The following is a 14598-nucleotide window of genomic DNA, read 5'->3' as shown; positions in this document are numbered from 1 at the left end:
CATGACAAATGTTTAAGTAGTCAAACACCCGACAAGATTACTAGAAAACACAAACCTTTAAATAAACAAAACACAGGTATGGCTTTGTGGCCTTTAATGCCAACACAGGGAAGGCAGAGGCAGGGGGATCTCTGTGAGTTCGAGGCCAGCCTGGTCTACAAAGTGAGTTCCGGGACAGCCAGGGCTACACAGAGAAAGCCTGTCTCAAAAACAAAACAAAACAAAACACAAAAATCTCATCTTCCAACTTAATTCTGTTTTGAAGCTATTACCTAGATAACATCTTTGGGTTAGAGAGCTGCCCCAGGGAGTAAAGGCTGTTGCCATGCCAACCTGGCAACGTGAGCTTGATCCCCAGGGCTCAGATTATGGTGAATAGGAAGAACCAACTCCACAAAGTTGTCCTCTGCCCTCCACATGCATGATCCTCATATAATAACAACACATTTTTCAAAAAATTAGAAAAGCTGTTACAGGAGAAGAGGAGACGCCCAGTTCTGATGCAAGCTGATGAGCTGGGGTACATAGGAAGGGGCCCCCCTTTTTATGAGGAATAGGAGAAGGGGGAAGGAGAGGGGACCGGGGGGTGAGGAGGGATGGGGCTATGACCAGAATAGAAAGTGAATAAATTAAAAAGAAAGAAAGAAAGAAAGAAAGAAAAACATGGCTGCTTTAGAGCAGAGGCTCTCAACCTGTGCGTGGTGACCCCTTCGGGGTTACACATCAGGTACACTGCACATCAAATATTTACATTATGATTTACAACTACCAAAATTACGGCTATGAAGTAACAATGAAAATAAGTTTATGGTGACGGGGGCTTCACCACAACATGAGGTACTGTATTAAAAGCTCGCAGCATTATGAAGTTTGAGAACACTGCTGCCTTAGACACAAGAATTAGGTTCCAGTTGACATCGGTACCTTTGCCTTAGACACAGGTATTTCCTGAAATATGTCACAGGGCAGTGTTTTACCTTTTTGGGGTGGGGGTGGGGAGGCTATCAGTTTCTCTGTTGTATGTGTCTCTGCTTTAGTCTAATTTTGTGGTCAAGAAAGGCCAGCTTCTCCAAATAAGGACAGAGAGAGACCCAGTAGGATCCATTACAGGATACATTTGTTTCACATTGTCAGAGTACTTACAGGCAGCTATCCACAGACAGACTGCCTTGCACGGTCCCAGTTCTCCAACAGTGCACAACTATTTCTCTAACAGCCAACCATAACCATCTCCTACACGTTTCAAAAGCACCCCCCCAAAGTCATCGTTCTCTGCCTCTGAATAACTCTTCACATTATCTATCTATAAAACAGGGAATGGATGATTGAGGGGAAAAAAACACCCTAATTTTTAAAAGCATCCTCAAGGCTGTCAAGAGGACTCTGCGGGTAAACGCACTTGGCTGCCAAGCCAGACAATCTGCATCAGACCCCCCGGGGTATGTGCATGGTAGAAGGAGATTGCCAACTGCTGAAACATTGTTCCCTCATCTCCACACACACGCTGTGTGTCTTACTCGCTGTTGCATGGCCACAGGGAGACACCATGCGTGAGACAACTTACAACAGGAAGTGTTTAGTTGGGGGCGACTGCTTACAGTTTCATGGGTTCCTTCGTAATCATTGTGGCCTTGGAACATGGATTGAGGCACAAGCAGGCAGAGGTGTGTTTACGTCTTATCTCATTTTATCTGCAGGATGAAGGCAGAGAGAAGCAAGACTGGGACAGGCTCTTTTTTTTTTTTTTAACATTGAAAAATTACTTTTTCATATAATATATTTTGCTTATGGTTTCTTCCCTCCCCCAACTCCTCCCAGATCCGCTCTGTTTCCCCACCCACCCAAATCCACACCCTTTCTTGCTCTTTCGCATTAGAAAATAAATAGAAATCTAAAAAAGGAAAGAAAAGAAAAGAAGACAAAAATAAACAAACAATGCCAGCAAAAACAAACAGAAAAGGGAAAAAAAAAACACCAAAGAGAAATCTTAAGAAACGTAGGCTTTAAGACATACACATTTGCACACACAGACAACCCATAAAAACACAACTGGAAATCATAACATATAAGCAAAAGATGTGTAAGGTTAAAAAAAAAATGCCCTGACATTTGATGAGACATAAATAAATAAATAAATAACCCTCCAAAAATACCACTGAGACGTGTGCAGTTTGTAGCGGGGTTGGTGTTTACCTTTCTCCTCTTGTAGTGTGCAGAGTGCCTTCCAGTATCACAAATAGTAGTCAGTAGGGTAAATGTTCTGGGTAGGCATCAGCTCAACGTTTCCATGTTCAGCGAGGTAAGTCTTTAACAACAGGGCCTTCCATCACACACACACACGCACACACACATTTTAAAGATGCATTCTGGGCATCAATTACTTACATTCTAAAATTTATTTATTTATATTTATTTTTGGTTTTTTGAGACAGGGTTTCTCTGTGTAGCTTTGGCTGTCCTGGCCTCACTTTGTAGACCAGGCTGGCCTTGAACTCACAGCGATCCACCTGCCTCTGCTTCTTAAGTGCTGGGATTAAAGGCATCCGCCACCACCGCCTGGCACATTCTAAATTTTTGAAAGGTTGAATTATGCTCAATTTTTAATATGCATGAATCTAAAGATACTTACAAAGATCAAATGTTTTTTGCTTTGGTTTTGTTTTTTGGTTTTTCGAGACAGGGTCTCTCTGTGTTAGCTTTGGCTGTCCTGGACTTGCTGTCCAGAGATGTAGATCTCTGTGAAGGTCTGTGGTAGGGGGAACCTCTCTCCTATCCAGGGCCAGGGAGGAGCTGCACAGTAAGAGATGTAGCTAGCTACAAGGACAAGGACTTTGCTGCTGCCAAAAGTGTAGCTGCCAAAAGTGTAGCCACAGGGAGGGAGAGAGGGAGGGAGGGAGGGAAGGAGGGAGGGAGGGACGGAAGGAAGGAGAGACACTAAAAACTCAACTTCAGAGCTGAAGGAAGGACTCAGTGGGCAAGAATGCCAGCTGTACACACATGAGGACCTGAGTTCAGATCCCCCACACTCAGGAAAGAAGCCTATCCTGCAACCCCAGCACTGGGGGAGGGGCCGGAGGAGGGAGGCAGAAAAGAGAAGATGCCTACGACTTGCTGGACAGCCAGCCTAGCTGAACTGGTGAGCCTTCGTTTGGTCTCAGGGGAACAGAGCAGAAAGAAACGGAAGACACTTAATCCTCGCTCCCCGCCCTCCCCAATACCCACATTCCAGCATATACTCACAAGCATAGATACATGTGCCACTCACGGCACAAACATACAACACACTCTAACCACCACCACCACCACCACCACCACCACCCTGAATCGGCCTAACTAAGCTAGAGACCAGAGGCCAGGAAACCCCAGGGTGGATGCTCCAAGGGTTAGCAACCTCCTCATCTTGGAAAACGGGACTACGGCAGACAGAAATAGCCACCGTGGTAGCTGTATTTATTTTGCAAGAGGAAATTAACTTGCCATTTTCCAACTGGGCTGAACAGCCTCTCCCACTCCCTGGTGTTTGTGTCCCAGCACTGACTTTCTGTTGAGCCATTGTATCCTTCGTCCCCAGGTTACTGCTAAGAGTCACTTTTCATCAGCCTCTGCTGCCAGCCGGCCAACCCTCTCCTCACAGGGACTGACACGCAGGCCACCTTGTGCTCTTGGACGTATGGCTGCCTGGACCTTGTTGCTTCTGTGGCCTTTGCTGGGAAACCCTAGGGCTTTATCAACTTCCTGGGTGCTACCACCCTCAGGTTTTATCGACCTAAGCAATATCCCTTCTTTTCCAGACCCAGTCGGCTTTCCCTAACCCCTGCCCCTGTCACTCATCTCACCAACTTTCCCCAGCTTTCATTTTGAACAAGGCTTCTGAACTTACAAGCTAACCCTTCCGTGTCCATTCTGATTCAGTTCCTCCATGGTGGGGTACACTGACACCACTTACAGTGACGTCACCTGTGCCCTCAGCGCAGCCAATCAACCCCCTGGAAAAGCTCTACCCCCCTCCCCCATTACTTTCTCATGTCTAGTTGGAGCTGGCAGTCACTTTTTGGCCAACCTCCAGGTCATCACTTCATGATCGAAAGAACCCAAACGGGGGCCCAGGGAGACACGGGGATCAGTACAAAGTTAAAGGGAATCTTAAGAGGAAGACTTGGGCCTCCCGCCCAGTCCCTCGGCTATACTGTGGAGGCAGCTTTGGGGGGGGGGGGAGGGAGGGGACATGGCCCTCGCCCTGAATTGCCTGGGGACAGTCCAGTGTTTCTTAGTCAACTGCCTTCCTCAGAATAGCACCACCTGTGACCAGCAGATTCATCGCTCTTCTTGGGGGACATCGCTTAGCGTGACGGCAGTGTGGAGATCACAAAAAAGCTATATCAAGTTAACGTATGAAAAAAAAAAGACCTGGTTGGCAGGGAAATACTGGAGCCCTCCCCCTCCTGGGCTTTATTTAACAAACAGAACATGTGCCCCCGCGCCCCCCCCCCAAGCCTATAATAAGCAAACATGAAAAAGACAGGTGCTATGTGAGTCTCTTTTAAAGGCTATTCCTTCTGGCCCCGTGTCTTTGGGGAGTCTCCTCTCAGCGCACGAGCCCCGTCTTATTCTTGGGACAGTTTTCCCTTTTTAAATAATTGATCTCTACATCCGTTTCTAGTCACGTGTCTCTGCTGTAATTTTTTTGTCTTAGGACACGAGAGCCTGGAATCTGGTACCCTGTGAAGGCCACAAAGTCCATGCATTTACAGATAGCAATGGAGAATCCAGGATTGTTAAACAGGCAGGCTTTTCTCCTTAGGGGAAGGGATGTGCATGCCCGCACATGGATGTGCTCATAACCTGGTAACCTTTATTCTCGGTAGAGCCAAGCCTCACCCGAATAATGCATTCTTATGAAAGAGGCCCCATGTATTTTGCAAAAGAGTTTGCTATCGTGTTTATTACAAACCTCCCTTCATAGTGGAAGAGGGACAGGGACCTGGCAAAAGACATGTGCTTTACAAAGGAGCTTAGATGTAGCCGTAAGCTTTGTTGTGATAATTGTCATGGGGAAACTCCCCCCCCCACACACACACACAAAGCTGTACTGTGTTTAAATATACCAAAAATAAACTACCTGGGGTCAGACTTAAGAGGTTTGAGCCAGCCCAGTAACGTAGGTTTTCTTCTTGCCTCTCCTGGTCCATCTCCCTGCTGGCGTAGAGCTTGTAAGGGTCCCCACAGAACCCTATGAACTCAGATCCACAGCCTGGTATTAAACCCATTTTTCATTTGCCTTCTCCTTGTCTGTGGTTGAGATACCAGCCTAAATATGCTTTCTTTTTCTTTCTTTCTTTTTTTGTTTCTTTTGTTTGTTTGTTTGTTTTTGAGACAGGGTCTCTCTGTGTAGTCTTGGCTGTCCTGGACTCACTTTGTAGACCAGGCTGGCCTTGATTTTAAATCAATCCACCTGCCCCTGCCTCCCGAGTGCTGGGATTAAAGGTGTGTGCCACCACGCCCAGCTCTAAATATGTTTTCTTTGTCACGGTTTCTCTGACTCTCATACCTAATTTAAACTTTACTTTCCATCTCCCTCCTCTAGCAGAAGTCATGATTTTGGGGTGATTGGGGTGGGGGATCGAGATTGTATTTCTCTGTGTAGCTCTGTCCTGGACTCACTTTGTAGACCAGGCTGGCCTCAAACTCACAGAGATTTGCCTACCTCTGCTTCCTGAGTGCTGGGATTAAAGGTGTGCACCACCATGCCTGGTGGATTTTTTTTTTTTAACCTTACCTGCCAGGTGTTTTTCTTTTCAAATTATAATAAAAGTATTCTTAGGCTTCATTCTATGTCTGTTTCTAAGTTCTCTTGTTAGCAAGACCACAGACCCACAGAGGGAGCCCTGATTCCCCCCAATAACAGCCGGAAGCCCTCCCAAAGTCTCCTGTGAACATTTGCACTGAGTTAAATTTTGTCTCCCCCAAATTAATGTCTGGCCCAGAGCCTCAGAGAGTGGCTTCATTTGGAAATGGGGTCTCTGCAAGCATAATTGGCTAAAATAAACCCATACAGGATTGCGATGGATTTTAGTCTGATGCTTGGTGCCCTTATAAGAAAACAGAGATATTGGCAGAGGGGAAGACAGCCATGGGAAAGCAGAGGGGACACGGACACTGCATCTCAAAGCCAAGGAACACAAGCAGGGGCAGTGGCCTGCAGAAACTAGGACACAAGCCTTGGAGGGAGTGTGGTCCTTTCACACCTGAATTTCAGAGAGAAATGCTGTGAGACAATGCATTTGTGTCCCTGTAAGCTATCTGGATTACAGGGTTTGTTTGTTTGTTTGTTTGTTTTATGCCAGCTGCAGGAATGCATATATAGTTCGCCTTAGAGCAGCTTCCTGGTATTCAGAGAAAAGAGTCGGCCTTGAGCATTTCCTGCCTCTGTTCCTGCCTGCCAACTAGCCTTCCCTCCTTAAACTAAAGAAGCAAATGCTTGCTGTCTCTAGCTGTCCCCAAGTGGCCCCACTGGGGCCAATGGTTCCCTCTCATGCCTGCTTTCCTGACGATGCCTCTATGAGCTATATAGCAGTCCTCCCTATTGGCAATTCTGCTTCCTGGTCCCCCCCGCCCCCCCAACACTGGGCTCTTTGAAAGCAGGAGCTGTGGGCTCTCCTGCAGTGTCCAGTACCGGAACCGGAGGCAGGGGCTGGGGACAAACCTTCCGGGGTTGCATTCATTTGTTCAAGCTAGGCTGCAGCCGGAGCACCAGGACCAGCAGCCATCTCAGGCTCAGGGTCGGGATTTATGCTGGGAACCCCCTTTGCTCCAAAGTGTCCCCTTAAAGACAGTGAAGAGGTTTTTCTAGGGGCCTAGAAGTCCTAAGCCCATTGGCCAGACCTTCTGGGAGAACTGGGGGCCAATTTGCATAAAAATGAAGGCTGGCTTCATTGAAATTCTCCTCATCCCAGAGCCGCTGCAAAACCAGGAAGAAAAGGAAAGTTTTAGTCCCGACCAACTTCACTGCCTAGGAACATTCTGAGCTTCTGAAAATAGAGAGGAAGTGGGGCCCTCTGGGTCACTCCAAGTACCGCCCACCTCTACCCCCATGCCCGCCCCCACTGCCCACTCAAGGGCAACCTCTCACTGTGAGAGACCGTACCGTCCTCGGTGAATGCCCACAGCAGATGCCACGCAGTTCTGCAGCAGGATACTGCTATCTGTCCAGGGACTCCAACATGCCTGACAGCAGAGACGATCAGCAGCAAGGTGCCAGCATGGGGGTCTCCCACGACAACACGCAAACCAGGTGAGTCCAGTGCTCAGGTGCACGGAGCTTGGGTAAGGTCACTCAGCTGTACCAGCTGAGGAAAGCCGCTCGTTAGTCTTTCTGAGCCTTGGTTTCTTCACCTGACATCTGTGGAAGAAAAGGAATGGGGCAGGGCCTTGTGTCTTTCAGAGTGCTTTTCAGTGTGTCTGTTCCTCTGGTGGCCGTTAGCAATCCGACTGAGGAATTAGGCGCATTGGTACTAAGAAAGAAGTTTTCAAGCTGGGCATGGTGGTGTACACCTGTAATCTCAGCACCCAGGGAAGCAGAGGCAGGCGGATCCCTGTGAGTTCGAGGCCAACCTGGTCCGCAAAGCGAGTCCTGGACAGCCAAGGCTACACAGAGAAACCCTATCTCAAAAAATCAAAACAAACAAACAAACAAAGTTTTCAGTCAACAAACACATTCTTCTGTCTCCTCAGGGTTGGAAGTGGAGTGGCTCATAACATGGGGGTCAATGCTGATAAATTCAGGGGAGTGAGTACCCATGGTCCCAGCTCCAGCATGCTATGACCTTGGCAAGCCCCTGCCCTCTCCGTCAGTACATGAGCAGTGACTGAAGTGGTTCAAAGCATGTGATATGGAGGAACCGCATCTGTGCTCCACGAGAGAGTAAGAAACAGGCCGAACACAGAACAGTAGAAGACGGGGCTCAGCGACAGCAGTGTGCTAAGTGGCTGGCTTGTAAACAGGGCAGTTCAGAGCTAAGTACTCAGGTCTGAAAATGTGCAGAACCTGCAAGGCTTTGAGCTACAAGAACACGGCCACTGTGCAGAAAGGGAGATGGGACAGACGGGGCAGACGGGGCAACATGTTAACGGGCCCCATCAGGTCCTCCAGACAGGTCAGATTGGGCCACTCTTCACCCAGGAAGGGCACCCCTTCCCCCTGTAGGAACCCCAGTGCAGCTGTAGCCATGAACATGGGCTGTTGGCACAGAAAGTCCTGGGCCCTGGAGGCTCAGGGTCTACTCTGGGTGTCATGGCTCCTGAGCTCAGAGAGCAGAGGCTAGCATGCCATCCCAGGTGGTGCTCACAGATGGCTGAGAAGTTCATCCTGTGACAATGAAGAGCAACCTCTGCTGGGTTTTAAAGTTCCCTATTCTACTAGGTAGGTCAGTAGCCCCAGGGTTTGCAGAAGTCCGTAGGTGAGGCCTGTGTTGACAGGGACTCGGCCACTGGGGAGGAAGCTGAACACCTGAGCTCATAGACCCTGGGTCTGCTTCACTGATTACATAGCAGTGGTCAGACCTGGAGGCCAGCTTCAGCTTGGGCAGGGAAAGACTCTGCCGTGGGAGGGAGCACAGGCTCGTGGCCCTGCAGGATAGACAAGGACAGGAAGCCAGGGTTGGAGCGTCAGTGTCACCACTTTCTGAGCAACTTTGGGCGTGTTGTTGAACCGTTCTGAGTATCAGCGTGTCTCTCTGTGCACTTAAAGATGAAAGACCTGGCCTCCCTCCACCTTGGTCATGTACAGAGGTGGCTCCAGGGCTCCCGGGTCACACACCACAGGAACAGTAGCCCCAGAGCAAACCCCAGGGCATCTTGGCAGGGCATCTTGGAGACTGTAAAGCTCATGACTTAGGCTCTGCTCCTGGATTACCCTGTGACTCAAGGCAAGATATACCTACCCTCCCTGAGCCTCAGTTTCCCCATCTGTCCAGCAGGGTAGGTGAATGTACCTTGGGAGCCTTGCAGTGTAGTTGTAAGGAAAGGACCATCAATCTCTTAAAAGCACCAGAGCTGCCACATCTGTAGCCAGGGGAAGCTCCTCTGGGGACAGGGGCGATGTCAGAGACCTCCTATTAACTGAGACAGAGCCTTGCTTCCTCTTTCCTCACTCAGCTGCAGGGGAGTTGGCTGGCAGTGGAGGAACAGGCATCGGGCAGCTGAGGGATGCCTAGAACTGGTGTGTCTCTTGAGATGGAGGCTGTAGACCATGCCACCTATCAACGCCTTTTTTGAGCATGCCCTGAGGAACCTGAGGAGACTGTTGGTCTAAGGCTATGGGTCCCAGGGTAGTAGCAGGGGCAGTAAGTAGTAGGGTATAGGAGTGGCCATCAGGCCAGAAGACTGGGGCCAAGATAGCTCATGGGTCTAGAGAGTCTGATGTGAGCTACTTGTGATGGACAGGCCTAGGGCAGCCAGCCAGACAGGTGGAGGAAGCAGATAGCTCCATCCCTTCATCCTTTCAAGGCTCAAGAGGCGCTCATAGCAGGTGGCAGTTTGTGGGGATTAAGGAACCAATATGGTGGTAGCCACAAGGACACTGGACATGAGGTGGTTGGGAGAAGTGAGGCAGGTTGCTCGAAACCTCCCATAGTCAATGTGGAGAGGTGTAGAGACCTCTCCCCGCCCCCCACACCCGCCCCACCGTGAGAGCTCATGATGGAAGACAGTTCTGCAACAAGCTAGGCAAGGAAGGCTGACCTCATGGACACAGGGTGCCAAGGAGGTCAGGGAGAGATCACTCCATCCATCTCTGGGGACGCGCAGGACCTCCCAGTTCTGAAGCTCTTCCCACTGCCCACTTCGCATGATCTTCTCTTCTTTGTGCTTTGATATCGCTATTATTTCCCGGTTTGATAATACAATCACTTATTCAAAGTTATTTATTGTTCAATATTTAGGAATTGCACTAAACGCTAGAGAATATCGCAGACTACAAAGCAAGTCTTTGCCTGAAGGAGTTTACATTCTGGCCAAGAAGACAGACGTGAATAAATAATTATGTAATTAGTTAGTTAAACTGTATGCTTAATGATACGTACCAAAAAGTAATTTTAAAATGTGAAGAAGAAAATGCTGTGTGTGTGTGTGTGTGTGTGTGTGTGTGTGTGTGTGTGTGTGTGTTGTGTTGTGTGTCAGGGACTAGTTTGGCTTTTGTGAGGATGTGGGTTCTATTCCCAGTGCTGGAGTTGGGTGCGGGGGAGAGGAAGTGGGATACTAGTGAGACAGCTCAGCTGGAAAAGCTGCTTGCCACCAAGCCTAAGGATTTAAGTTCAATCCCCAGAACCCAAATGGTAGAAGGAGAGAGCCAACTACTGCAAGCTGTCCTCTGACCACTACGTGCACATCCCCAAACACACAGATAATTTTTTTTAATGTAGTAAAGAAAAGAAAGGAAAAAAAAAATACTCAGGTATAGAGGAATGCTAATTCAGAACATGGCTGCTCTGACAAGAGATCACATCCACGGATCCTCTAGGTCTGTGTGGTCCAGCTGGAATACAAACACGCCTTTAACCCAGGAGACAGAGGCAAACAGATCCGAGTTCAAGGACAACCTGGTATAGAGCAAGTATCAGGTAAAGAAAAGCTTAGGTCTAGGTGTGGTGTTTAATCCCAAACAATGGAGGTAAAGTTAGTTGAAGGAAGCACCTATGTTTGAAAGTGATGTCTAACTGAGTGGCAGAAAAGCTAACGAATCAGAGAAGATTTGACAGAATAGGATACGCCCAACTCTTACCAGAAGAAAGAGGAAAGGGAAGCTACTTAAGAGGCAGTCTAAAGAGAGAGAGGAAGCAGTTTTCACCAGGGCAGCAATAAAGAGGTGGGTTTCAGAGAGAAAACTCAGGTGAAGACAGAACAGGCCAGAAAATGAGAAGAAGCCAGAAGATTAGAGCAGACTGCTGAGTTAGTTTGAGACCAAGCAGAGCAATTCTGGGCCAAGAGAGAAGCCACATTGAATAAGTCAGCTGGGAGAAGAGTTTGAGCCAGAAGAGCTGTGTTGAACCAGCGATCCTAGAGCTCAGAAAGAACAAGGGTGAGCTTAGTAAGCAGTAAGTCTTGGAGGCTGAAAACATTCTAGGCCTACATTAGATTGTATGGAGGCTAGGCCAGCAGAAATAGCCTCCCAGATAACAACTGAGCCAGGAGAATGAAATTACTTTTACAGGCTGGGCATGGTGGAGCACACCTTTAATCCCTGCACTCGGGAGGCAAAGGCAGGCAGATCACTGTGAGTTCGAGGCCAGCCTGATCCACAAAGCTAGTCCAGGACAGCCAAGGCTACACAGAGAAACTCTGTTTCAGAAAACTTTTGCACCCAGGGCCAGAGAATTATACACCTTAAATAGTAAAAATGTTAACTGTTATGCCGTATTTATTTTACTACAATAAAAATGGCTTTTAATGTTAATTTTTAAAAAAAGAAAGAAACAGAGGTAATGTAAGAGAGATCCAACTTACTTTTGGGGATTAAAGAAGATTTTAAATCTGAGACCTGAAAGCTAAGCAGAATTCCATTAGGGGAAAGATCTCTTTAGAAGAGTGGGAAAGACCTTGGTGTTCAAGACCAGTGGGAACAAGGCAGAGCTGGGACTATAATAGCCACAGGAAGTCAAGGTGTTGGTGTCAAGAGTTCCCAAAGGACAGTACCTATCTGGGAAGTCAGAGTTCCTGAGGCAAACTAGGTCTGGTCCCAGAAATATGAAAGCCAATCGGGATGTCTTCAGACTAACCCAGGCCAGTTCTGGGTCCTTTGCAGGCTTGCTGGGTTGTTAGCCAAGGTGCAGCAGAGGCCAAACTGGCTCAAAGTCGGATGCTGGGACCAACGTTAATTACTGTGTCCCTAGGCAAGCCCTTCTGAACAAGAGACGCCTCCCCAGACCCTGGGTTCTTTCAGGTCATGGTCTTACCCGTTCTGTTACAACAGCCACACAGAGCCCTGTCTAACTTGAATACCTCCAGGAAAGAGGGCTACTTAATGCCATCATCTGTGTGAGGACAGTGGTGGTCGGAGAAAAGTTCCGTTTCACACTGAGTCCTTTGATACACCCGTGTGGTGCAGAAGGGAAGGACCAAGCAATGAGAAGGGAGCTGTGGAACGCTGTCTTTGGGCACTAAGTGTCTGTCACACTATGAACTCAAAGCAGCTGGGGTCAGTTTGCATAGGACTAGACCCATCCACACTCAGTGATGGATGACAGAGGGGCTCGTGGGGCCTGGCCCCTCCTCCAGCTGCAGTGGGTGCTCATATGTACAGCCCTGCTTAACCCAGTGACCACAAGCACACATACACACACACACACACACACACACACACACACACACACACACACACACACACGATGGTAGGGGGCTAGAGAAATGGCTCAGTGGTTAAAAGCACACAACTGTTTTTACAAAAGTCCCAGGCCCAGTTCCCCATACCCACTGTAAATAATAAAAATTTTTAAATGATAGTGGGAGGGCACTTGTTAAGAAGAGAGGCTTGGGGCAAGGGATGGTGATAAGACATGGTAGGTGGTGAATGTGACCAGAATATATCTATATATATATATATATGTGTACATATATGTATGTTTATGTATGTATATGTGTGTGTTCATGCCTGCATGTGTGCATGTGTGTGTAGTATGTATGAAATTTCTAAGTAATAAATTAATTTAAAAATTAACAATTAGGGGGCTGCAGAGATGGCTCAGAGGTTAAGAGCACTGCCTGCTCTTCCAGAGGTCCTGAGTTCAATTCCCAGCAACCACATGGTGGCTCACAACCATCTATAATGTGATCTGATGCCCTCTTCCGGCCTGCAGAGCACTGTATATATAATAATAAATAAATCTTTTTAAAAAATTAACAATTAGGGGCTGGAGAGATGGCTCAAAGGTTAAGAGGACAGTCTGCTCTTCCAGAGGTCCTGAGTTCAATTCCCAGCAACCACATGATGGCTCACAACCATCTATCATGAGATCTGCTTCCTTCCTCTGGCATGTAGGCCTACATGCAGGCAGAACACTATATACATAATAAATAAATAATTTTTTTTTTTAGAAATTAACAATTAAACTAACTAATTAAAGGAAAAAATAGTCTCCTTGATCCCTGGCTGTGGCCCCTGACAGTGGCATGTATGGAAAACACTTAAGAACAGCGCCAAGGGTATGCTGAGGAAATACAAAGGTCATGATCACAGGAAGGCCATTTGGGCCTCACTCCCCGAACTTCTACTTCCAAAATACCGTCTAAAGAGTTGAGTGGGTGGGCGGGGCCTTACTAATGGAGGCAGATGTTTCATACGGGGCAATACACTGACGCATAGAGTGATGACTTGAATGTGCACATCGTGTGATCAAAACCCAACTGGAAAACAGAAAATGTTCATCGTTCCAGAAAAGTCCTCCTGTCCACGCACTGCTCCACACGTTCTTGAACACCATGTGGGCAAGCCAACACACACTGAATGTTCCCTTCCCCACCTGGCTCTTGTCATACCTTATGCCTGAGATGTCATCCATGCCGTTAAGTGTTTCAGTAGCGCATTCTTTGCTCTGAGTGGTCAGGAGCATTTCTGCTTCTTTGTGTGTGCCACAGGGTGTTCATTTTTTATTCCGCCAAGGGTCCTTTGAGTTTCCCAATTTATTTGGTGTATGTCACACCATCGCCACCGTCCTGAACTGCTGCCTGCTACCTTCTTCAGAGCATGTGTGATTGTACTTAGGGTCCTCTACATAATACAAGATAACCTTCCAGTCCTGAGGTCCTTAATCACATCCATAAAACCCATCCCTCCAATGACGTCATATGCACAAGTTGCCAGGTGATTAACATGTGGATCGTTTGAGAGACATTTCAATTACTATACTGCCCTTGACTGGAGACCTCCAGCCAGTGGTCCTCTCTATGAGTTACTCAAGTGTCCTCACAACAGGATTCCGTGCTGGGAACACTCTGCTGAGAAGTGACCTTCTATGTGCCTTCCCTGCATGATGTCACTGTCATGCCTTCCAAGTAGGTAGATCCATGACATAATAGGCCAGGGATCCAAAGTCACCTATTTTGAGAGAGTGGGGTGGAAACGGTTGCTTTTTCTGACCCAGCCTTGGAAGCTAGGCACTTCCCTTCAGTGCTTGTTAAAAGCGAGGCGTCAGGCTAGCATTTATTAAGGGGTGTAAAGCAGTATTAATTAGATGTCACACACTGATGGAAGCAGTGTTAAAAAAATTTACAGGATGGCCAGGCACGGTGGCACATGCTTGTAATTCTAGCACTCAGGAGGCTGAGGCAGGAGGATTGTAAGCTCAAGCCAGGCTGGGATACCTAGGAAGACCCTATTTCAAGAAAGAATTCGCAGACGTGATTTCAATCTATCACAGCAGGTTTTGTGACAAATCCTCCCATCTTTCATTTGTAGGAAGATGTCGTTGTTTAGCCTTACAGATGTCTCTGGTCTCTATGGTTTCCTATGACATGTGACCAGTCACTTCTGCCTTTGTCTCCTTTATGTAATGCGTGCTTTCTCCCTGTCCTCCACTCCTTTTAGAATAATATCTTTGCCCCTTGTTT

At 47.7% G+C, this 14598-nt stretch overlaps 1 protein-coding gene across 1 annotated transcript in view; it reads left to right on the top strand.

Annotated features, from left to right (window-relative positions):
• The first annotated feature begins 7099 nt into the window (after positions 1-7099).
• Positions 7100-14598, top strand: part of ACSBG1 (acyl-CoA synthetase bubblegum family member 1) — a 60399-nt gene continuing 52900 nt past the window's right edge. The window contains exon 1 of the mRNA XM_084782955.1: positions 7100-7291. Within this exon, the coding sequence (XP_084639081.1) occupies positions 7170-7291 (122 nt within the window). The 5' untranslated portion in view covers positions 7100-7169. The remainder of the gene's footprint in view (positions 7292-14598) is intronic.

Source organism: Acomys minous (genome assembly GCF_964271855.1).
Source record: "Acomys minous genome assembly, chromosome: 5".
NCBI classification, from domain to species: Eukaryota; Metazoa; Chordata; class Mammalia; order Rodentia; family Muridae; genus Acomys; species Acomys minous.
The sequence above is the reverse complement of the archived record's forward strand: the minus strand, read 5'-3'. Positions and strand labels throughout refer to the sequence as shown.